This window comes from Fukomys damarensis, unplaced genomic scaffold (genome assembly GCF_012274545.1).
Source record: "Fukomys damarensis isolate Sample0158 unplaced genomic scaffold, DMR_v1.0_HiC HiC_scaffold_20, whole genome shotgun sequence".
In the NCBI taxonomy this organism is placed as follows: Eukaryota; Metazoa; Chordata; class Mammalia; order Rodentia; family Bathyergidae; genus Fukomys; species Fukomys damarensis.
In genome coordinates, this window is record NW_022900932.1 from 20,560,644 (window position 1) to 20,585,170 (window position 24,527).

At 52.1% G+C, this 24,527-nt stretch overlaps 1 protein-coding gene across 1 annotated transcript in view; it reads right to left on the reverse strand.

The window, feature by feature from the left end:
- The window catches only part of Col13a1 (collagen type XIII alpha 1 chain), a 137,162-nt gene that overhangs the window by 13,788 nt on the left and 98,847 nt on the right, over positions 1-24,527 (reverse strand). Inside the window, exons 18-34 of the mRNA XM_033766335.1 lie at positions 23,299-23,343; positions 22,464-22,496; positions 21,761-21,787; positions 19,073-19,126; positions 18,199-18,285; positions 16,745-16,798; positions 15,572-15,616; positions 15,163-15,231; positions 14,146-14,169; positions 10,523-10,585; positions 9,520-9,564; positions 9,117-9,260; positions 7,202-7,246; positions 4,945-4,986; positions 4,131-4,157; positions 3,260-3,340; positions 901-936 (exon numbers count right to left, since the gene is read on the reverse strand). Of these exons, the coding sequence (XP_033622226.1) occupies positions 901-936; positions 3,260-3,340; positions 4,131-4,157; positions 4,945-4,986; positions 7,202-7,246; positions 9,117-9,260; positions 9,520-9,564; positions 10,523-10,585; positions 14,146-14,169; positions 15,163-15,231; positions 15,572-15,616; positions 16,745-16,798; positions 18,199-18,285; positions 19,073-19,126; positions 21,761-21,787; positions 22,464-22,496; positions 23,299-23,343 (921 nt within the window). The remainder of the gene's footprint in view (positions 1-900; positions 937-3,259; positions 3,341-4,130; positions 4,158-4,944; positions 4,987-7,201; positions 7,247-9,116; positions 9,261-9,519; positions 9,565-10,522; positions 10,586-14,145; positions 14,170-15,162; positions 15,232-15,571; positions 15,617-16,744; positions 16,799-18,198; positions 18,286-19,072; positions 19,127-21,760; positions 21,788-22,463; positions 22,497-23,298; positions 23,344-24,527) is intronic.

Sequence of the window (24,527 nt, forward strand, 5' to 3'; positions counted from 1 at the left end):
CTGTTACTGCAAGCCACCACATCAGCCCCAGGCATCTCAGCCCCCAACCCTCCCTTCATCTGCTCATCAGAGCCTCATTGCTAGGCGGACCATGGGCCAACCTGACCTCGAAAGCAGCCGCCAGGCAGATGGGGGATCTGCTGGCTGGGAGGGGCTGGGCATACACATAGCTTGTGTGGCCCCTGAGCAGGGAAGCCTGGCCTCCTGGACCTAGGAAGGGAGTGGTCCCGTACCATGAGAAGTGACAGTCTGATGTCCACATGAATGCTCAGGGAGGGGACTGAAGGTGCAGAGAAGGCCACTGTCTCAGGGGCCTTGGCTGTTTGCCCCACAGAAGGGCTGGCACTCCCATGAGGAGTGGAGAAAAGGGATGCAAGGGCCCCGTCCCTGCTCTGTAACACATCCCCTTGCTGGGCTGCCAGATGGTGGTGGGCCTCAGCAGTGAAAGGTCCATGGGTAAAACATGTGCATGGGACGTGGAGCTGGAACTGGCCTCTGCACCCCACCCACACCCACCAGCAGGCCGCACAGGACTGGGAAGCCCCCACGGGCAGACAGGAGATGGACAGAGCTCACAGCATGAAGACAACACAGCGGGACAGGCACACAGACACTGGTGTGTTTGCTGGGGACTCAGCTGTCCTTCCAGGTCTGGGACGATGCCTGCAGGCCCAAGGCTCCTGGGTCACAGGGAGGATGGGGCGCTCAGGCGCAGGCTAGCCCTCTTTGGCCAGGAGGCCTGACAAAGCGCTCTGATTTGAGCGTGGATGGGACCTTTCTGTCTGTGGTGGGGACAAGGCATGACTCACTGAGGAAACGATGCCACAGCGGGACAGACAAGAGAGATCACAGGCTGGGCATGGGGTGGGGTGGGGAGGAGTGGGGAGAAGTGACACTCACCGGTGGCCCCGGCCTGCCGTCCAAACCTGAAGCTCCCTGGACGAAGGGCACAGTTTGACCAAAAGAAGGAGAAGGGAGGAGTGGGAGAGAGAGAGAGAGAGAGAGGGACAACGGGAAGGGAAGAGGTGAATAAGCATGACTCTGGACAGACACAAATGCTGGCATCAAACACGATGGGAGGGTGAGCCTGGAGGACAGGGAGTGTGTACATGGAGACCAGGACGACACGGAGACACCAAATGCTGTGGCCGCTGCTGAGCAGGCTGAGCAGACACCAATGAAGAGGCTGCTCTGGTCCTCTATGCGCCCCACTCCCCTTGTGCTGCATCTCAGGAACCCTCACCCAGGGGGCCTCAGGGATCCAGGGATAAAGGAATCCTGGGAGACATCTGGACCCAGGGCTGTGCACTTTCGCCTCGTTGAGGACCCAGGTAAGGGGGCCTTTCTCAGCCTCTTGTGCGCTGGTTGAGACCAGGCCAGACTGGTCCCCTCCCTCCCTTAACCTGGTCAGCTCTGAGCTCCAGCATTTGGTTTGGAAACCTGGGCAAAAGTTGGCTGGAAGCAGTTGGCCCCTGAATGAAAATACTGACTGTCCTTGACCTTTTTCTGGCTTTTTATCAATTGCAGAACCAACACAAACTCAGTCTGTCCATATGCTGCAAACAGGAGCCCTTTTATAGAAGAGGCCTTGGAAGCAGCTGACTGAATCACAGGTCTAGGGCCACGTACCCTGAAGGCAGCAGGAGTCCCCTAACTAGTAAGTACTGAGTTCCCAGAAACTACTTTCAACTGGGCTCAGAGGTGAGCCTTAGCCTCAGGATTTTCAAGGCAGAGGAAGTCTCTGGGAAAAGAGGCCAGGGAGCTGATTCCTCCCAGAGAAAGAGAATTAGGTAGAAGGTTTGCCAAGGCCTTGGTTCTCAGTGTTAGGCCCATATTGCTCCGGGACTGCCCTTGATCCTACAGGCTACAGCTGAGGTTCTCAACTCCAGTGCACATTGGCATCTTCTGGGTGGTGTCCCACAATCCAGATGCCCAGGCCCCACCACAGCTGAATTCTACCACAGTCCCCAAGAGTGGGACGTGCCTCTATCCAAAAGATACAACTCAATAGAGACCAAGGTCTTTCACATGGCACTTTTTGTTTATATTTCCTGTCTCATCACGGTCATTTGCATATCAGCCCCTGACTACATTCTTTGACATTCACTGGTGTTGTTTGGACCATGAAAGTGGATGAAAACAGATTTGTGCTTGGGGGAGACAGGAAGGAGGAATTCATCATTGCAGACACAGCTTACAGTAAGGAAAACGTCTGCTCAAGTCATCAATTTTTTTTTATAGTTTGTCGAGCAAAATATTTCTACATTGGTGCATTAATGAGGGTGTAATTGTACCTTTTGCGTTGGCTGTGATTATATTAACCAGATCTGCAGAGCTGGGGTAATTGGTTTCCCATTGTTGTCCTATCCTTTATGGCTACCTGGGGTGGGGACAGGCCTGGAGTGGGGGATGGAGGAAGACAGAATAGCTGACAGGATCCCCTTTGCAAGGATGTGGACTCAGTGGGAGAGCAGCATCCGGCTCAGTCTGTCCGCCAACTTCCTATGTGACCTCAGGTGACCACTGGTGAAGTGAAGAGCTAGGTTGCTAATGTCCCTTCCAGCTCTTAAAAACTTACCCCAAAGGGTTCCAACCTCAGTAAGGTATGATATGCTCACCTGGACACAGGTGAGGGATGACGAGACTGACCACGCAAAAGGATGAGGCAGGGCCAGTCCAGCCACTACCTCTGGACAAGCAGATGTCTCTGAGCAGCCTGAGCCACTGCCCAGGGCCCTTCAGCTCTGCGCAGGCAGAGCTCTCTGGGATCCTGGGTAAAAGTGGGCTTAGCCTGCCGGGACCACAGAGTATGACTTTTACATACTTCACTGCTGACGCTAGTGCTTCTGAGGACAGAGCAAGGTCCACTCGGGGGTCTCTTGGGAAACGGGCGAGATGGAGGAGACCTCACTGCTCTACTGTTCCCAAGTCTTCCACACTGGGCCCGCGTGAGGCAGACTTGATTGCCCTGACTCAGGAACACTCAGGCTCCGAGGCTGTTCCTGGGTCCCTCTGCCTTTCCTTCTGTCCTCCTTAGGGTAGGGACCTTTCCTGTTTAGTGTCACATTTTCCCAAGGCCTGTTTTGGGGGAGACACTCAGAAAATTAAAGCCTGCAGTCTTGCCCAGGTGGGAAGGGAGGCCACACGGGGCCTGGAACACTCAGAACCCGGACTTTTCAAGCAGCTTTCCCCTCAGTCCCTGGTCAGGGTCACCCCAGTGGGCTCCTCACAGTGGTCTTGCCGGGGCCCAGGTACTTACGGGTAATCCCAGAGGCCCTCGGTCTCCTTTTTCTCCCTGGACACCCTTCTCTCCTTTTGCTCCATCTAGTCCTGCTTCCCCCTGAAGGAGACGGAGATGGAGGCGATCACAGAAGGGCATGACCCAGACAACTCATTCCCATCTCATCCTGGTTTGTAGAACAGGGAGGAAGTGAAGGTGGTCAGGCCAGCAGTGGCAGGCCGGGGACACCGAGAATCCCCGAGTCACTAGCCTGTCTGCACAGTGAGCATCTCCCGTAGCAGAAGGGGAGAACAAAGTGGAGACAACACACAGGGCAGTTCTGGGTCAGGCGGGACCCTGCAGGATTTGTTGGCAGATGCCTGAAACACCACCATCAGAGCACAGGAAGAAGAAACTCCCCTAAATTCCCTGAACAGTGTTGGGACAGAGGGTAAGGGCCACTGTTACACCGCCAACTGCCAGCCCCTTTTATTCTTTGGCAATGCTTTGGGCGAGGTCAGAAGAGCCCCAAACCAGAGGCCACGGGGATTGGCCCTGGAAGGGGTCCTGTGCTACTCTGCTGTCTGTTTTTTCTCCTGTACTTCAGGGTGAGGGTCTGGGGCAGGGGAGATGGGAAAAGGGTTTCACTGTTTTCTAAGAATCTAGCCTGTCACCACACAAGTCAATGGATGGATGGGAAAATTCTGTGTCTCATGAATGCCAGGTGTCAATGCTGGTGTCAAAAGGAGTGTGGGACCTTGTTCTGCCCCAGTGGCACCCTCGACTGGAGCATCACACAGGGTCACTTAGAGGGCTGGGTCATCTGGGCCACCGAAACGCTTTCCCTCTTTTCTGTGATCCCTAGTCCAGCCCCCCTCTTCTTCCAGCTTGTCCCATGACCTCTTCTTACCTTTGGTCCAGGTAGACCTTGGAGCCCCTGCATTTGGAATGGAAACAAACTGCATTAGAACCATGTTCCTAGTTCACTTCCCTGCCCATGGGCTGGCCCCAGAACAGCTGGGGTTTGAGTGCAGAGTGTGGAATGGGGTCCCTGCCCAAGACAGGTAGAAGGAAATGCAAAGAGGGGTACTGCTTGGGGCTCCTTGGGGTACAGTTGGAGCCAGTTTTCTTTAGCCAGAAGCAAAAGAAAAAATTTCTGCGACCCCCATGGCTGACCCAAGATCTCATGAAGTGAAAAATGAAGTAAATTAATGTATATAAAGTGTTTGGAATAGTGTTGGGCACATGGTATGTTGCAATAAATGTTGGCTACTATCACTGTTGCTCTACTACTTCTACCCGTGACGACAGGCGACACAGAGTACCATGGGGTCCGTGAGCCATGCACAGGTACAGATGAGCATGTGTTGGATTAGAGCACATGGGGCTCCTCTAGGTACAGAGCGAAGGAGTCCCAGGTTACATTTCTGTAATCACGGGAAGGCCAACCCCATGGACTGGTGTTAATGGGCCACTTTCTATTTTAATCCTGTTTGCTTGCCAGCTGGGTAGCTGGAAGGAGGAAGGGGAGGAGCAGGTGTCTGACAGCAAAGGATTAAGCCAAGCTTGGAGGGAAAGCAAGGGCTGCTATGGAGGTCAGCTGTTTCCAGAGAATGAGCTGTTTCCACAGGCTCCTTAGTGTCCCTGGGATGTTTAACATGGGAGGGGCTTTAGGGTCGCCCCATAGTGGGCTGAACTGCTGCTGACAAGGCCTCCAAACTCACCGGAGGTCCAGGAGGCCCCTCTGGCCCTGGTGGCCCAGGAACCTAGAAGCCAAAAGGGATCCCTGTTACACTCCATGTGGTTCTCCCCCTGACATGGTCCAGGGTCCTCCTAAGGCCACAGGAGGGCAGGACCCCCACTGGAGGCCAGCCCCAGACACAATCTCCCACAAGAGGCTCAGGCCAGGACAGAAACTCATAGTAACCCACTGGCCTACACAACATTGAAAAAAAAATTGCCTGGGAATGTTCCCAGAACATTTATTCCTCCAGATTTCTTAAAAAGCTGGAAAGTCTAGTAGCACTAGATTCAGGCCATGTCCACGCATGGCAACAATTGCCTGGAGGGGAATAAGAGCTTTTCCCTCCAGGTGGGGCCTGAGGTCCTTGGTCCTCCGCGGTCTCCACCACTCCCTGCCTTCTCTTGCTCAGACCTCTGATCTTCATGTGCCCCATGCCTGGGCCTTGTAGGCATTTGAGTTTGAGACCCTTGGCTTAGAGGAGCAGAGACTGGTTATCTGGAATGAGGGGAAGCCGAGGTGTTTTTGAAGAGTGTTCTTCAAGTCCCTCAGGTCTGTAACAGCATGGGGACCATTTCACTTGAGGGCTGCTTGCAACAGAGGAGATTCAGACTGGACAGTGGAGGGGGAGGAGCCGTTTCTCTGTAGGGTCTCTTACTGCCAAACCAGCTTCAGGGTTCTCAGGTGCCTCGGCTTCCCTAGGATAGACCTCCCTGGAGTGTGGGCTGGCCAATGAACCAGCTGTCAGGCCGCCCTGCAGTTGGCAGGCAGTCAGACCCCTAGTGTCCCTTGGGCCTCTGAGCTTTTCTGCTCTATAAGTCTCCTGGTAGGAAAAATAATCTTTGGAAACTCTACCTTCCTTAAAAAGTTTACTTTATTATAAGAAATGGATTATGGTAGTGGTTATAGAAATCTACACATGTACTAAAGTTCACAGAATTGTACATAATCTTCCCAAGTCAATTTTTCCTATTTAATAGTTTTAAAACTCAAAAAAAAAATAAGTTAGACACATTAAAATATTTTATAGAAAGAGAATTAAAATAAGGCAAAGAATAAATCTCTGATTTACCTAGCTGAGAAGCACTCCTAATATTTTGCTTTCTTTCCTGCCACATTTTTATGCGTAAAATATGTTGAATATATGACGATTCATAAATATAATTTGGTTTTTGTTCTCCTTCATTTAACATGAGAAGCATTTTCTCAGGTTTTTTTTGTTCCCCAGAAGCTTCCTTCCATGGTGATGTGCTTGGTCACCAAGGGAACTGACACTGAGTCACCCCCTCACCAGGGAGTAGAGCGGCGCTCGGCACGCGGACGATTCTTAAACATGGCGACTGTTATCATTAGTTGCAGCATTAGCCAGAGTTATTTTCCTTCTCGTTACGAATGTGAGCTGTTTCCAGTTTTCACATTAAATATTTCTGGGAAGAAGATTTTTGTGTCTAATGCTTCTCCTGCACTTGGGGACATTTCTTAGGAGGCTCCCATGTCTAACATGTTACTCATGGCCGGGGATCAGATCTGTCTCACTACATCAGATGGGGCAGATGGGGCTGCTGATATGAAAGGGTGACAGGGGCCAGGGAACAGGGCATGGAGGAGGCTGGGTAGCCTCTCCCTTGGCTTTAAGGAGCATCTGATGGCCAAGTCTTCCTCCCACTTGTCCTTGCTCTGTGGCCTCCCTAGCCTTCTCCTCTGAGCCTACAAATATACCTGCATCTCTCTTTCTTCTGAAAAGCTCACCTCTGCCCCATCTCCTCTCACTCTGCTGTTCTCCCTTCTTCCCTTCACTACCACACTTCTCAAAGGATCAGTGCTTCTCCCTGGAAAGCCTTCCTTTGACATTTCTACAAAGCCATTGAGACTGCACAAATGGCGCAAATGCTCGCCTGTCCCAGCGAGTGCTCATCACTGGGGACTGCGAGCCACTGGCAGTGGTTCTGTTCATTTTTCTGTCTAGACACTGGTGGCAGGACCGAAACACTGTGCTTGCTCTGTAACCCTGCAGACCCTGCCCAGCGGGAAAGCCTGGAGCAGCAGCCTTGGGGCTCGGCGCCACCCATGTGGTACTCAGGAAGTTCCAAGACCTTCAGCTTCCTGCCCTTCCTGGGGTCAGGCAGCTGGAGTTTGATTCTGGAGCACAGAAATGCTAGGCATCCCAGAGAGACTCATTTCTGATGAATCTCCTGTTAAATGACCATCTAGGACACAAAAGAAAAGCAGGTGTGACCTACCTCTGCTCCTGGGTCACCCTTCTCTCCAGCTTCTCCTTTTTCTCCCTGTGGGCACAAAACATCAGGATATGAGTCCTCGGGGCCTGGCACAGGCCCACCCTGCACATCTGTGACAAACTCGACTGGCCTATCCTAGGCATGGAGGTCGTAGGCAGGTGCTGTGACCCTGACTCCAAGGGCCTGGGCTCTAGCCTTGGCAAGAGGGGCTGGTGCTCTGAATGGTCCCTATGGTGGACCTAGCCTGGGGTGCACCTGTGACTTATTTCTAAATCACGGAATAGAGAACATGGCAAAGTTGATGGCTGTCATTCCTGTGAAGGTGTTACAAAACATCATATCCATGTTCCATAAGCAAAAACACATAACATGTGCTTTGATTATGTTGCAAATATGTTGCATACACATGTCTCCATCTTGATAGCCCTGGGTATTACATAGATGACCTCTCTGTCCTTGGCCTTGAAGGAGTAAGCTGAATTGCTTAGCATGAGGAAGGCCACCCGGCTGGGAAATGTAGGCGACCTCTAGGAGCTGAGAGACTCTCCTACTATGGCAAAGAACTGAATTCTGCCCACAGCCAGGGAGTTGGTAAGAGAACTCCTAGCTCCAGAGAAAGGCACAGCTGGCCAGCACCTTGACTGCAGCCTGGTGAGACCTGGGGCAGGGTGCCCAACCAGGACACCTCAGTACCTCTGACCTCCCATAAATGTGCCGTTCGAAACTGCTAAATTTATGGTGACTTTTTAATGCTCCAGTAGAAAATGAATAGGGCTCCGGAGCCCAGAGCCTCAGAGAGGTCACGGAGGAGGCTGATGGGGCAGCAGCTACACCACACCCATAAGTGTCCCCTCTGTCTCAGAGCCGCCCACCATGGAATGGGAGTCGCCTGCCTGTCCTGGCACCGGGTCAGATGTGGGACTGGATGATCCCTAAGGCTTTTCCCACTTCCAAGGCAGGGATTCTAAGTCCAAAAGCCCACCACTCTGGGACTAGGTAGGCATCTGAAGACAGGACACTGCTGTGCTCTGAGAAAGCTGGTCTCTGTTCAAATTCAAATGGAGCAGCTGCTTATCAAGAAGCCCCCCAGGCTGGGTGGAGGGCTCAGGGTTAATGAAGCCTCCTCACAGGATCAGGCACCCCTAGGCTGATGGCCTGTGAGGAGTACCCTTGCTCCTGCACCCTGGTCTGCAGCTGACTGCCAACACACTTGCTGCCCGGCCCTCTCGCCTTACTGTAAATCCTGGGAGCCCGATGGGGCCAGGCAATCCTGTCGCTCCAGGCCTCCCTTGGTCACCTGGTTCTCCTTTCTCCCCACTTGGGCCATCTAGACCCTACAGATCAACAAAGATCCCCGTTAGAGAAGCTCAAGGTCATCAGCCGAGCATGTGACCCTGGCACAGCCCCACCCTGCATGCATGGGTGGCTGCCCTCCTCCAAGGCTGGGAGTCTAGATGGTGCCTGTTTCATAGATGGAAACCACAAGAAGGCTCCCAGGTCAAGATAGCAGCCTGGTTGGACTCAGCCGAGGCCCCTTTACATACATGCAACATCTCCTAGGGACAGGGCTTCTGCATGCTTTCTACCTGGCTATCTCTTTTTCCAGTGGCCCATGAGGTACACAAGAAAGGTATATAAGAAGGCATTATTATTATGTCCAGTTTCGAGATGAGGAAACGAAGGCCCTGTGAAACTTAGTGATTTTCCCAAGGGTACAATAGATGAAGATATAACTGGACTCAGCTTTCACAAGGCAGGAAACTGTCCTTCATACAGTGAGTGGCTTGAGGAGAAATGGAGTGAATATCCTCCTTCATTCCCCTAAGTCCTAGGTTTCCACCCTAGGCAGCAGCTGGCATCATGCAGACCCAACATCAGGCATGAAGGTGGCACATGAACCAGCAGCCCTGCCACTCACCGGTGAGCCTGCTTGTCCAGTCTCCCCTTTCTCTCCGGAGCTCCCTGGGTATCCAGCCTCTCCCTTCATTCCTGGAGGTCCATCTTTCCCCGGAGGCCCTTGGAGACCAGGGGGACCTATGTCTCCTGGTTTGCCACGAGGTCCCTTAGAAAATATCAATAGCACTTCTCAGGTACATTCATGGAGAAAAGAGAAGACGGGGGAAAGACCAGAAATGATAGGGATGCCTACAGCACTTGGCTTTCTGGTGCTTGATTGGAGCAGGCAAAGAGAGCCCATTGCAGGCTGGCCCTATGGTTCCCTCTTTTCCTGGTCCCCACAGGGCTCACAGCCGACCTGTTCCAGAACCTTCTGGTCCCTTCAATCCTCAGAGCAAGGCTTGTCTGGAGGTGACTCCTCTTACCTTTTCCCCATCGTGTCCTGGAGGGCCTGGTAGTCCAATCTCCCCCTGTAGCCAGAACAACTAACAGTGACTCTCAGAGCAGAGGCAATGATAATGGTCACCTATGCAGCACTTCCTGGGTGCCAACCAGCCTTCTCTGCACTTTCCCACAAAGCACGGGCATTTTATCCCGCAGTCCCGAGAGGTGGGTGCCATCACCTGTGTCTGCTTTACAGACCAGAACACAAAACACTGGCTATGCAGGCCCACAGTCTGTGACTGGAAACCAGGATCTGAGTTTGGCAACCTGGCTCCATGGTCTGTTTTTCAGCCATCACCTTTGAGCCTGCAGTCTTTGTGAGCCCTGAGCACCCCTGAGCTTTGTCTCCTCTTGTCCTGCTCCTCCTGTCTCAGCTGCCCACTGGGCCCTCCCTTCTCTTCCCACCAGCTCGAACTCTTTCCTTAGGTCAGGGTGGCAAGGGCAAGAGGCCTGACAAAATGGTGCTGGTGTTTCCAGGGGAGCAGGGAGAACGATCAGTTCTGCCTGATGGCTCAGGGGAGGCCTTGAGTTGGACTCAAAAAATGGAAAGCCTGGAAGGTGGGGAAAGGACTTGAAGGCCAGGGAGCCTCCCCTGAGCAGAGGGGAAATATGAAGACAGAGGGGTGGTCTTCCTGAAAAAGCTCCAGGATGGGTGGGCATAGGAACCAAGGGAAAGCTATGGTTGGGATGTGTGGGACTCAAATGCCACCCTGCACAGGGGCAGCTTGGTGTTCCAATGAGTCTGGGGATTCATCTCCAGGCTCTAGCACCCCTGAAGGTGAACTATAAGACCCCAGATGGACGGCGGGGAGGACGGGTATAGCCCTGGTAGGGGTGGAGTGAAAGGACTATTGTGGGTGGCAGGGCCCACACGCTCTGCAATACCTGGGGAGATGAGGGGTGGCCCTGGCGTCATGTGTTCAGGGTTGCTGTGTCCTGATAGGTCTTTACCCGCCCCCCTCCCGGAGGCAAGGCAAGTGTTACCTTCTGGCCTGGACTCCCTGGAGCTCCGGGTGGGCCAGTTTGCCCGGGAAGACCAGGAGGCCCCTAGAAAAGAAAGGAGAGACACATGGCAGAATTTTTCAACTAGAGGGTGGCCGTCACTGGAGGGCTGTGTGTGGAGCCTGGCTTTTAGAAAGGCTGGCTTACAGCTGTGTTCAGTTGTTTCTTCAGTGGTAGAAACACTTTACTTTTTGCAAAGGAAATAGCAAGGGGAATCCTAAAATAGGAACAGAGAACCATTGAGTGTGTTTGGGTTGAAGAGAGCAGGCTGAGAGCCATGACCAACAGCCTCCCCTCACTGTCCTGAAAATGTGACTCCACTTCACGAAGGTCCAGAAGACACATGAAGTCCACAGAGACAGAAAGCAGATCCATGGTGGCCTGGGGCCAAGGTTATGTGGGATCACCTCCTTGGGGTTTATGAAAGAACTTTCTGCAGATACATGGCATTTGCATTTGTGAAACTTATCAAATTCTATATTTAAAATGGGCACATTTTACTGTGAGCTATACTTAATATTGGTTGTAAAAGAAAAAAAAAAGGCTTCCAGGAAAATTTCGTTTCCAAGATAGTGGACCCTTGAGTTATGACTGGCCTCACATATGAACTGCTTGGGTTACAAGTGGAATTTTAGTTTTAACTTATTACCAAAGTCTTCAGTTATGACCCAAGTGCACAGGCTTGTGGGGCTGTAAACAAAGATGCAAGATGCCAGAAAAGCATATGTAAGTGTCAGTCTGAGCCTGTACATGTCTGTGGACGTGATTTTGCTCAGTGCTTTATATAATCACTATGATTACTGCTATCAAAATGGCCCAAGAAAGGCTAGAAGAGAAGAGAAGGAAAGAAGGGAAGGTAAAGAAAGCAATCACATTAAAAAAAGAGAAGGGAATCATGGAGAAATATGAGAGAGGTGTTTGTGTGAATGATCTTGCTAATATGTTCTGCATGTCAAAATCCACGATCCCCACAATCTTACAGAGAAAAGACTTGTAAAGGAAGGTAGTGTTGCTAAAGGTGTTACTCAGATTACTAAGTCATGCTCAACAGTGTTAGACAAGGTAGAAAGGCTATTACTAGTGTGGATAAACAAAGGGTAGATGGCAGGTTATAGCCTGAGTCTATGTATTTGTGAAAAAGATCAGTGTAAATGCAGATCTCATAAAGGATAATCCACCAACAAATGGTAATAGTGAAATAATTCATAGAAGTAAAGGGTGATTTCACAATTTTAAAGTGAGAACTGGGGTCATAGCATAACTAGGCTTGGTGAAGCAGCCAGTGCAGATAAAAGGGCTGCTGAAAATTACATCCACCACTTCTAAATAATGACATAGAGAAATGGCTTTTGCTCTCATTGAGTTTTCAACTATGATGAAACTGGCTTTCTCTGAGGAAAATGCCTAGGAACACATACATTACCCAAGAAGAGAAGAAGATGACAGACCACAAGACTGTGAAGGATAGGTTAACCTTATTGCTATGTGCCAATGTGAGTGGTGACTTCAAGACAAAGCCTCTCTTGGTTTATCACTGAAACCCCTACAGTGTTCAGAAAACATAAAGTCAGGAAGAATGGGCTAGAGGTTATATGGAAACCTAATGCAAAAGCCTGGATAATAAGAGTACTTTTTTTGAATGAATCAGGGAGACTTTCTGTCCTACTTTTAATAAATATGGGGGGGACAAAGGTTTACCACTCAAGGATCTCCTTGTCATGGACAATGCTCTTGCTCACCCACAAGACTTGGAAGAAGAACTGGCCAAAGAATTATCATGGTTCTCCCATTGAATACAACTCCTCTACTGCAGCCTATGGACCAGCAGGTTATAGCTAACTTTAAGAAGGTATATACCAAGGAACTGTTTTTGCAGTGCTTCCAGATGTTCTCAGATGCAGATTTAATCCTTAAAGGGAGGGACATTATAACTTCCTTTCCCACGTAGGGTTAACTGAGAAATCCTGGGCCATTGTCTCTTTAAGGACACAGAGATATGCCTAGAAGAAAATGTAGCCTAAAATGATACAGAAGAGAGACTTTGAAAGCTGTGTAGAGGAGCCTGGGGCTTCAGTTAACCCTGTGGTTGATGATGCTGTCACTATAGCAGAGTCCATAGGCTTGCGGGTAGACAATGGTGTTGTGAGGAACAGGTGGATGACTCAGAGGAATGATGTACAGAGGAACTTCAGCAACTGAACAACAGAGAATAGCAGGCACAGGGCTTTTTGAAGAGGTGGGGGAATATCAATAATCAGTCCAGCAAAGTTCTTCTGAAATAAAGGAAATCCTGAGAAAATGGACAGAGCTACAAACATTTGTAGAGAAGACCCACCCAGACAGAGAAAAACCCAATTGTTGCATTCACTTGCTTAATGACAATGTCATATTGTACTACAAAACAATGTTTTAAAAAAAAGAGACAAAAATAGGCAAACTTACACCAGTTTTTTGTTCTGAAAAGGTTGAGACTCAGTGAGCCAGAAGCAGGTTCTAGTGGGCTACAGACTCTCCCAAAGAGAGAAAGGACACCAGAGAGCCAGATTCCCGATGTTCTTATGGAAGGGAGCTCTCCTTCCAAACAAAAACTGCCTTCCATTTCATCCTCCCTTCCTCAAGCCAAAGATGTCAACTTGAATGGTGAGTACAGTATGAAATTGTTGTTTCTGGTGAACGAGGCAAATTTTACAACTTTTTGGTGAATACACTAGGAAAATTATTGGTGTTTCTGGTAAATTATGCACATTATGCAACCCTTTTTTATTATGAAAAGGTCAGTTAAGGAGTGCTTTGGGAGGTTCAGAATGTATTAGGGGTGTTTCTGTTATTTTTGGGAAAAATAATCTTGACTTACAATTCACTTGAGTTACAACCAGCCCTCAAGAATGAATTGAGTTCGTAAGTCAAGTATTCACTGCAGTTATTTCAAATGATATCTTTTACTGTCCCTATCTATAGCTCATTGATTTCAGAATCACCTGGATAATACCAATCAAGACTTGGGATGGAATCATCTAGTTAATACCAATCAAGTGGCATTTGATTTTGAGTTTGTGTCTGTGCACATAGCCATAAAATAAATACTAGGTGACTTGAAATTTCCGTAGCCTGAGAACTTTATAGTCTCACATCCCCACTCCACCTTGGAAGTTAAACTAGGAATGCCTACTTTAATTGTGAATATTTTCTGAGAGCCAGTCATTGATAGGCTTGTGTGCAAATCCCAGCATGGGATAATGCAGATGATGAGACTGATTTCTAGAAAAGGGGGACATGTGGAGAGTTTTTATTGGTTTTATAGAAAAGAGAAACATCAGAACATCCCCTTGGATGCTGCTATTTCCTTCACACAGCTGTGAGCAGAGTTCTAGTGACACAGTTACACTGTCACCAAGGCATAGCGGTGTTGGTGAACAGCTAGGGCCCAGTGCTCCAGAGGCTCACCTCCTGCCTGTGCCCATCCCAGGCCACCTCAGTCTCAGTTCAGCTCTGCCCAGAAGCCTGGCATGTGCTTTCTGGAGATGAGAACTCTTGTCCTCATTTCCAAGCTGCCTTCCCTCTGCCAGCCCAGTGCCCAAGGAAAGCCAGAGGGGAGGGAGACTTACCATCAAGGCCAGTGTCCGGATCTCCTAAAAACAACACCATGTAATTAGCCAAAGGGCATATCCAGAGGCACCTGGAGGGTCCCTTCTGCCCAGTCACAGTGCCATGAGGAGCACAGGTGGAGGGAGCAGGTGGGCTTCATGGCTCCCAGCCCTGTGCTACCCACACCTCTCCCTGAGGTTTGTAACCACTGGGCAGAGAACTATCAGCATTTCATAAGTCCAATGCTCCTCCTGGCTGTTCAGTGACAGATGCAGGCAAGCTCTAAAATCAACAGAAAACTCCCTTCCCCTTTAGCAAAGGTGGGAAGGAGGCAATCTCTTATTTCATTGATCTGCTGCTGGAGCCTCCCACGTTCTTTCCTCTTCTCCCAGAACCCAAGCTTGCCATACCTCTCCTTATATAGACACAGTATAGCAACGTACAGAACCACTCACAAAGTAGGTTAGCAGGATGATCATTGGCACCTTCTAAATGAACCCACACATGCACATGGACTCCCTTTGAGGAAGAATTCTCAATCCGGGGCGACTCTGTCTCCTAGGGGACCTTTGGTGATTACAACTGCAGCTGAAGTGTTCCTGGTAGCTAGTTAGGGGAGATCCAGTCTCCCATCCCACCACCATGATCATCAACCCTGAGTGTCAACAGGGCTAAGGTCAGGACACTTCGCTTTAAAAAGCAGGGAGCACATGAGCTTGAAATAGGATAAAACTGACAGTAAAGAGAGATGGGCTCCAGGAAGACAGATTCTACCATGTGAAAAGAGAGTCAGTCACATGTCCTGGAGAGTTGGAACACAGAGCTCTGGATGCCAGGGTGCTTCCACAGAGCCCCGATTTACTCAGAGACAGCTGAGCCCACACATCCAGGCCACCTGATGCTAAATAATGGGGAGCGTTTGCCTGGATGCTGCACAGCAGGAGGCCAAAGGGGCAGCACAGCTCTTGCTGGAAGTTCTGCTCAGTGGCCTGTTGAAAGTCAGGGCCGAAGTTCTCTAGGACATTTGGCTCACTCACCTGGAGGGCTTCATTGATGTTTCCATTGTAATCCACCATTTCTCCTTTCCCGGGTTCTCCCTTGGAGCCCTAGAAGGCAGATGAGATCTCAGCCAGGGTCTGACCGGGAGGAACCAAAGGGTCTGCAGCCCACACGGGCTGCATGTGCCTGAAGCCAGGGTGATTTGGAGTAGCCACAGTGGACCTATCAGGGCGTCCAGACACTCAAAGGATGCACGGTGTCTGCAGAACAGACGAGCAGCCTCTGTTTCAATAGTCAGGACAGACAGGCCTAGAGAAGCCCAAGTCCAAACATGGTGGCCATGCGGATCTCTCACCTGCCAGCACACTCTTTCCTTCCCTGTTTTCAAGACCCCATCATCCAGCTGCTTTGCACTGTGACTCTGCTTTGCACGAGAGATGAACTTACCTTGGGGCCAGCTGGTCCCTGTTCTCCAGCTTCTCCTGGCTGCCCCTGTTGCGTGACAAAATGAGAGAAAAACATTGATAAAGCTGGGTGCAGGGGAATCTGACGGCCCAGGTGGGCCATGTGTGAGGGGCCATGGAGGGGCTGGGAGGCTCATCTTAGCACAGGCCAGCAGGACAAAACACCCATGTGTATTAAAGTGTAAGCTCTGTCCCTTCAGGAACTGTTCCTGAACCCCTGCTGCCACCTCCTCTTCCTCTGAGCCTCCCGCCTGGCACTTGATGGCATTCCTCCTGTCCATATTAGCTGTCAGTAACTCCCCTTTGTCCCTCTGGCTGCCTCTCCCCAGTCCCCCCAGTCAGCTATTCCTTTGGGAGCAGGAGCCCTGCCCTATGTATCTCTTGATTTCCATTCTGCACAGGTGGCAAAGGCTCAGCCCCTGTTTCGCCCATTGTCTGGGTGCAGAACGATGGCCCCCAAAGCCCATCTGGTCTTTTAGGGGCCACTTTCCTTGTGAAAGAGCCAAACTACAGGATGAAGGGAGGGACTTAAATAAGTGAGGAGGGTACAGGTGTAGGGAAACTGGCCTCCCACAGTGGCTGGGGCTGGGGCTGGTGTTCGTGTCGGCAGGAGCAGGGCAGAGTGATGGCAGTGGAAGTCCAGTGTGAAAAACAAATCATAGGTCTAATTTTCTGGATATAATGTTAGTATTCAGGGGAAAAATTAAGATAGAAAGTGAAGATACAGGAAAAGGAGCCTTTGTTATTCCTCAAGTCTGATGACTACAGGCAGCCAGTTGGTGGAGTATTGAGTCATTGCCACCTCCAGGAGAGCTGTCCCTCTCCTCCCCACCTACGTCTGAGGGACACAAGCCTTTCAAAGGGAGCAGCTGGAGAGAGGGGAGGGCCCCTACCAGACCAGTGGCTTGGGGAATTGCCAGGAGCTGGGGTTTGGTGTCACTTGCCAGCCTGAGTGTCCCAACCCTGGGCTGGCTTTTGTACAACTGCTGTCCCCAGGAATGGTGCTGAAGCCTCAGGCCAACCGGGAGATGAAAGCCGGGGCCATGACCCATCAGCTTTGTGCCCCGGAGTCCAGCTCTGGGGTCCAGTCTAGGGACAGCCCGTTCCTTTCAGCAGACCCTCATCCCAAAGCTCATGGATGTGGGGGCACCTGTACCTTGTCTCCTTGCTGTCCTGGGGGGCCGGCCTGGCCATCGACACCCGCTTCTCCCTGGGGAAGAAGACAGATAAGGCATGAGGAGTAGAAGACGATCTTGCTGCTCCTCTTCTGGATTTAGTCTTTGGGGTCTTTTTCCCCACGGGCTTTCACTAACTCTCACTCATCTGCCTTGGATCCCTCTGTGGGCCCGGCCTGGTCGTACCTCCTCTGGAGGCCTTTCCTGCCTACTCCTTCCTCCCGTGAACTCTGTGCAATACATTGGTGTCTAGCTGCCCTGCCAGGCCCTCTCAGTTCTTGGTTAGTACACATGAGACCAGTCACAGCCCCCAGGGGACCCAGAACATTTGGGAAGGCACAACTCACTGGGTCCTGCCTGGGTGACAGAGGGGTACATGAGGGCCCTGAGCATCAGCAGAGGGGAATCCAGGAATCCCAGGACAGCAGGGAGAGAGAGAGAGGTGGGGGGGAGGCTTTGTCCAAATATTTCACTTGTTGGACCTGAGTTTGGAACACAGCCTTCTAGCTTTCCCTTCCCCTTGTCCCACGATGCAGGACAATGGTGGCCCAGCTCTCCAATTCCCCGCTGAGACACAAGCCACGGTAGGCCCTACGCCCTGGCTCAGTGGGATAACCCTGGGGCCAGGTGGCAGGGCTGCCATCGGTGAAGATGCCGCTCTGACCAGAATCTCTGCTCCAGCCATGGTCAGGGTGGCAAGTGGGCTTGGCCACAGGCCCTGCCTGTCACTTTACCTTGCCTGCCTGCCTGTCTCTAGGGACTCATGAAGCTCCCTAACTCTATCCTGTGAGGTATGGTTTTGTTTTTCCTGGTAGACTGTAAAGAAGGTGAGGAAAGGTTCCCTGCAGCCCCACTGTCCATGCAGGGCCCTGGATACGTGTTGGTGGGGTGACAACTGCATTGCCTCAAATCATGTAGACTAATTCACATCCTGTGAGCTAAGAAACCTCTTTTATCTCCCTTTGCTGCTGAAACAAACTGCCAGAAGACCAAGGTGCGCCATTGCAGTTTCCAGCCAGTGAGGGGAAAGTGAGGGTGCTCCATTAGCAGAGGTGTCTGCCGTTGCCCCCAACCCTGGCCCCTAGCTTGGCAGCACCAGGTGAGTTAAGCTGATCATTGCCCTGCAATTTATCCTGAGCCAGGATGGGGGCTTCGTGCTTATGCTAAGGCCCTGTGACCAGTAGTCCCTAACTGAGCTCCATTTGAGCCATCTGAAACCCAGGGAAACACGGATCTTCCAAGGTTGGTCACCTGCTTAGAAGCAGGAGCTTGGGCCATGTGACGTTTCCTGAATCCACTGGGGAAAATTACACACCTGGAGCAGGAGAAGGCTAGAGAAGTCGAGGTGTCCAGGACACAGAGTTCCTGAGAATGGGCTGAGGATAAAGACCACAGTCAGACATCCCCTTTGACACCAACTCCAGAAAAGACTCACCTTAGGTCCAGGGGGCCCAGGCAGCCCTGGGGGGCCTGGCTCCCCCCTGCCCCCTCCAATGGAGTTGCCAGCATCGCCCTTCTCTCCCTGAGGGTGGAAGGCAGAGTCAGGGCTGCTGGTTGACACCTCGCCTGCTATTTCCGCCCTCAGTTTAAAGGAGCAGAAAGGCTGGGTGCCCAAGGGACACTAAAGGGCCAAGGGCTCCCAACAGAGGTCTTCAGACCCTAGCCTAACCTGACCTGGCTGTGGAACTGAAGGGGAGCATGACACTGGTGACCTCGAGGGGACAGATTTAGAGCTAAAACAAGGGATCAGTCCATCAGCAATGGAGCTGGAGTGGTGTTTCCCAAAGTGTATTCCGTGGAATATGCCCCAGAAGGTCGGGAATATTTGACATTTGAAGAAAGGATCTGGTGGCTAGACTGTGCTGAGAAGAACTGCAGAGTATGAAGCTTTGTCAGCCCCCTCACTGCAGGGTGTTTAGAGCCTCCAGCAGGCTGGGGAGTAATGTGACTTTCCAAGGGGCCCATCTTGTGCAACTCTCCCCAGACTTATCCGACCTCAAGTCTTTTTTAAATGCCTTCATTTAAAAAATGCATTTAAATGAAATATCTTTCAGAGCTATGCCTGCAGAGTATGAAAGAAATCCAACCAGGTCATATCTACCAGGTTCCTTGAATTTGGTCATGTTTTGGCCAAGCAGGGCTTGTCTTGTGTCCTTCCCCCAAAACCAGAGTCTGACTGTGGTCCAGCCACTCTTCCTCCCAATCTGGGGGGTGGATACCTCCAGTGCTGGGGCCTGAGGGAAAGTGCAGGGCTGGGAAGGACATGGAGGCCTGAGGGAGAGCCAGATTCTGAGCTCACCCATACCTACCTTCTGTCCCAGGAGGCCAGGGAGCCCAGGGGAGCCAACAGCCCCTTTCTCACCCTGTGGGGAGATGCAGACAGCAGAGGTTAGGAGTCGTTTCTCTAGGATGTCTTTGCTTTCCTCCCTCCTGTCTGCCTGGGCCTCCTTGGGCCACCCATCCGCTTCCTCCCAGACCTTATCTTCCCTGGGCCACTCCACCTGGTGACAGCCTTTATCACTATCCCCACAGGACCTCGTCTCGTCTCACCCAGAACAGAGGACTAAAACTGGTCACAGATCACACCAAGGCCAGCAGCAGTTAGACCTTTTTGGGGTCCCTAAAGGAGAGGAGACATTCAGAAAGCCAGTGCTTGGAGACTCTCCCTTTCTTGGAAACTTTTCCACACCCTCATTATCTAGCTCAGAGGCCCCCATCCTTTCCTGCTCTTCTCCTCCTGTCTCGGGGTGGGGGGATACTATCTACCCAGAACCTTTCCTTTGAAGGAATAATTTGAGAAGTTTATTTTCTGCTGTAGGTTGAACTGTGCTCCCCCAGAGTCAAATGCTAAAGCCCTAGTTCCTTGTTCCTCAGAATGGTGCCTTATTTGGAAATCGGGTCCCTGCAGGTGTAATTTGTTAAGGCGAGTTCCTCCTGGACAGGGTGTCCTCTGCACTGTGCTGCTTTCCTTATAAATGGGGAAGTTCGACACATAGGACGAGTGCCATGTGAAGATGGAGGAGAAGAGGGGATGCTTCTGCTAGCCACGAACACCGGAGATCACCCAAACCACCAGCATATAGAGGAGAGGCAGGAGCAGACGCTCCCTCGTAGCCTCAGCAGAAGCCTTCCCTTCTCACAGCTGGGATTGACTTCTGGCCTTTAGAACCACGAGCAAACAGTTCTGTTGCAGTCCTCTGATGTGGCAGTTCCCTCACCAGCTTTGTCTACTGTTGACTGCTTTGATTTCCCCGGGACATGACTCACAGAGTACTCCTGTGATAATACGAACCCCGATCTCATTCCACAGGTGAAGCCTGCCAGGCCCAGGAGGGTATGTTCCTGGGAACAGTTCCCCACTCATTGTGTGGCCCAGCCCTCCCAGCCCAAGGTCTTCTACAGTTCCCCTTTCTGCGGCCTAAAAATCTTCCCTTTGCCTTCACAGATTGCCTGCTCGAGTTGGTTCGGGATATCATAACAAAACCCCCTAGTCCCGGGGGCCTGCACGGCAGGTCCTCTTCCCACAGTTCTGGAGCTTGGAAGTCTGAGATTGGGTGCCAGCAAGGCCAGGTTCTGGTGATGCCCTCCTCCTGGCTTGCAGATGGCTGCCTTCTCACTGTGACCTCACATGAGATAGATCTCTCTTCCTCTTCTTATGGGGCCACCAATCCCATTGGATTAGGGACTCACCCTTATGACTTCATGTCACCTTCATTATCTCCTAAAGCCCTATCCCCTAATATAGCCACCTTGAAGTCTAGGGCTTCAGCATATACATGTGATGGAACATAATTTCCATATCAGTGTCCCCTGTCAGGTCCCCAGGGAGAGCTTAGTCTCAGATCAGCATGAGAGGTGCCTGTCTCCATGGCACTAAGGAATGATGGTCCCCAGAGGCAATAACAGGAACTGGAGGCCCTGGGGCCATCATGTGGCCTGGTATCTCAGTGAACTTTCCAGCAGGGTCCCAAAAGATGGTAAGTCTGCAGGTATCACCCCCTTGCCACATGCCCTTAGGTACAAGCTGAATGATACAATGGCCTATAAGCGTCCAAGAGGAGTTGAGGAGGGCCAGGCAGGACCCCAGAGATGGGAGGGGAGTGAGGACTGAGGAGGCCATAGCCACATGGGCTGCTCCTGGGCTGTGCCCCAGCCTTGAGCATCCCCCCTAAAGAGGCTGGTCTAAAGGGAAAGGCTCAGGTCCTGCCCTGCAATGACCCTTTGCAGGGTCTCCCATCCATTGGACATTTGCTGGATAGCCAGTGGTTTCCAAAAGGGGTAGCATGCTCTGAGCACGGATTCTTCAGCTTTGCTGGCCCATCCTGCCATTCTCTGCTCCTGGCACACAGCAGCCAACACACCCACCATAGGTGAAGGGAACGGGGAAGGGGTCACTTGAATATACACTCATTTCCTAGCAAACCTGGGGACCCCGGCTTTCCTGCTACTCCTGGGTCTCCCTTTGAGATAAGAAGAGAAAGTCACCAATAAAAGAATGGTGTGGTGAGTGAGGTGAACGGGCAGGGATCAGAGACAGAGCTCCCAGGATGCTGTGCCAGTGAGCTCCTCTTCTAAGCTTTGTTAATGTTGCATAAGACACTGCCTTTTTAGGGCTTCCCAATGGACAGTTAGCATCTTAAAGGCTCTGAGAAGGCCTGAAGCAAAAAAATCCCGTGTAATATTGTTAATCCAGTAGTTCTCAAATTTCATTGACCACAGAAAAATTATTTTTCATATTACATCTCTTACTGGATGAGAATGAAAGAGAGTCCTGTAGGTACAGGGGACAAGAGGGTAATAATCACTGCCCATTATGGCTGGTGGGCTGCAGGCCAGGAAAGAGGAGAATACTGGAAGTGTATTCCTGACAAGTAGCTTAGCCAGGCCCGGGCTGGTCTGGGGGTGACTAAGAGCAAAACACAGCAGCCCCTCCTGCCAGCACCCTCCTCCCCAGTGGACATGCCATGCAGCCCAGAGCATTCCCTCTGAATCCATACCTTGGCTCCTGGGGTCCCTGACTCACCCTGTGTGGACAAAAGGAAGACTCAGGAAAAAAAATGTGCGAGACAAAAAGAACATGAGCAAGTGAGCAAAGGTGCCCTCTGCGTGGCGAGTGGGTGTTGGTAAAACATCTGACCAGGCTGGCTTTCCTCAGCTAGGCCAGAGGCCTCTTGGGCTCCCGAGTTGGAGGGCCCTCGCCTTCCTGCCTTCCTGTTGGTGAGGGTCATGGCAGGTGGGACCCCTGTGGGGTAACCCAGGAGGCAGAAGGAGGAGCCTCTGGTTTGGATGTGGCCCCCAGCCCCCAGTAGACCTACTGCAGAGATCAAGGCTGAGCATTCGTTCTTCTAGGTGCCTCCATCTGCCTGCCAGGTAATGGGTGTTGGGGCGGAGGTTCAGGGGAAAGACCCCTTGAGGTTGCCTCTTGCAGAGTTGGAAGCATGTAGTTACTGAGTTCTAGAACATGGGAAAGAGCTGTCTTCTGTGTGCCTACTGGCAGGCTGGAGAAGCCTCTAGCCCAGGCTGGTAAGTCTGCTTGCAGGGCTTAATTAAACGGTTGTGCATCTGGCACGAAAAACATTTCCTAATCCTGAGTGTCTCCTACTTGGCCCAGCGACCAGCCCACTGAGCCCTGCTGCCCCTGTCTGTTCTGGGCACCAGTTTGCCCATCCTGCCCCTATGGGTGGAGCCGCATCTACTGACCTTCATCCCAGCCACGGTGACTCCAGGAACCCCCTGGCAGAGAGAGAAAAAGGCATGAAGGCTTTCTGCAGTCAGAAGCAGCCTAGAGAAGGTGGCCAGTGTCCTCCTGGTGGGACGGGAGGAGGACTGTCACTTCTGCTGGCTCCTGGGGCCGAGGAGCCCAGTGCCGAGCTTGGCACCCTGAGCGGGCATCTGAGGATGCAGTGTGGGTGGCCCAGCTGCTGGACTTTCTGAATCACACCGGCAGGCACAGGAGGAACCACAGGGGGTTGTTGGGCTAGAGGGGATGTCCTTGGGAGGAGGGAACAATGAAGGAGGAAGAAATGGGAGGGGCTGGGCAGCGGTATGGAAGGATGGGGGAGGGGAGGGTAGCCAATGACGCTCAATGAAGGAGCCCGTGTTACCAAGCGCAGTTGGCCGTGAAGCCGGTCACTCTCACAGGTTCTTCTTTGGACCACTGCCCTCCCGCACCGGAGGGGGCTGAGAGAGAACCCTGTTTTCACATTGGCCCAAGAATGCTGCTCAGCAAATCCAAAGTGGAAGTGACTGTTTTGAGGATCCCAACTCCCCATTTGGGTCTCAGGACTGCAGTCAGAGCTGAGTTACCTCAGAAGGGTTTTATGACTGTGAGACCCAGGAAGAGGTCCAGCCACCTGTGGAGGAGGCTGGGCAAACTGGGCAGGGGACAGAGTAGAGGAAGCGTGTACCCCATCTTTGCAGCAAGCACAAGACACGCCGAAGCTCCAAGGAGGAGCTGGGACTGCAGGGGTTCCTAGAGCGTGGACAAGGGGGTGACAGAGGGGAGGGTGGCCCGGGGTGTATGAGGGGCAGGTACCTTGGCTCCATGCTTGCCTGGCATCCCCGGCATGCCCCGCTCTCCCTGCAGGAAGGAACAAGAGAAGCTGTGAGAACAGGGCCAGACTTAGGTCTGGGGCCTGCAAGGGTGTCAGTGAGCACGTGGGCCCAGAAGCTGCCTGACTGTCCAGCTCCCTGCGAGGTCTGCACATCCTGCTGTGGCCACAGCTGTGTGGTCCACACCCCTTGGTTACAGGACACCAAGTCACAGACTGAGAGCAGGAAGGGCCCCCAGAGACAGAGGCCACCGATGGAATCCGAGCCCAGGGAAGAAGGTGACATGCTCAAGACTCACTGCCCTCGGTGGCCAGCTGGGCCCAGATTGTGGTGTGAGACAGGGTGGTGGGCAGTGCAGCGCACATGGCTGCCGACCCGCCGCACCCCTCCCCGGCCCCTGCCTGCTACTTTGTGTCCATTTTTCCTGCACTATTGTGTAGACTGCTTTTTCTGCTGACTGAGTGACAAGGGTTCCCCTTGCTCTTCATCCTGGGCCTAACTCTTGCGAAGCCTGGACTCAGGCCTGCATATGTCCACATCACACCCCTTCCTGGCCCTGCCCATCCCCAGGCACCAGCCTAGCTGTGGCCTCTCCAGGGTGTTGTGGGCTGTGCTCCGCCATCTCAGCCCTGCTCCTCTTTATCTTCGACCTCTTTATCTCTCGGTGACAAGGCTGTATTGATGGGACGGAGTGAGGCAGGAAGGCCAGTTGCACCACAGGGAGATGGAGAGGAAATCAGTGACCAAAGGGCCAAGGGAAGGTATATCAAGACTTTAACGGGCTACACCAGGGGAGGAAGGAGGGCAGCTCCCGTCTCCATGAGTTGAACCATGAAGGATGTGTGAACCTGAAGCCAGGGCCCACAGTGCTGTCCAGCAAAGGTGACAGCTCTCAGCCTGTTTCAGCTTCTCCACCTGAAGGCCAGGGCTGTGGATGGGCCACACAGAGCCCTGCCAGGCCTGCTCCCAGGAAGCTGCCCTACGAGGCGCAAGTGCTGGACCTGTGGACCAGGCTGGCATTTTCACAGGCCCTGGGGCGGGCAGGGGGCACCTGGCCTCACCAGGCTTCACAGGTTCAGCTCTCTGCTCCCCCTTCTGTGCCATCTTAAGGGAAGTCCTGCTCCCCTTTCTTCCTGGACAAGGCTTCAGTGACTTTTACCCTCTGCCTCGGTGATGGGTCCTGGGCTGGTATCCAGGCAAGCTTCCAACACA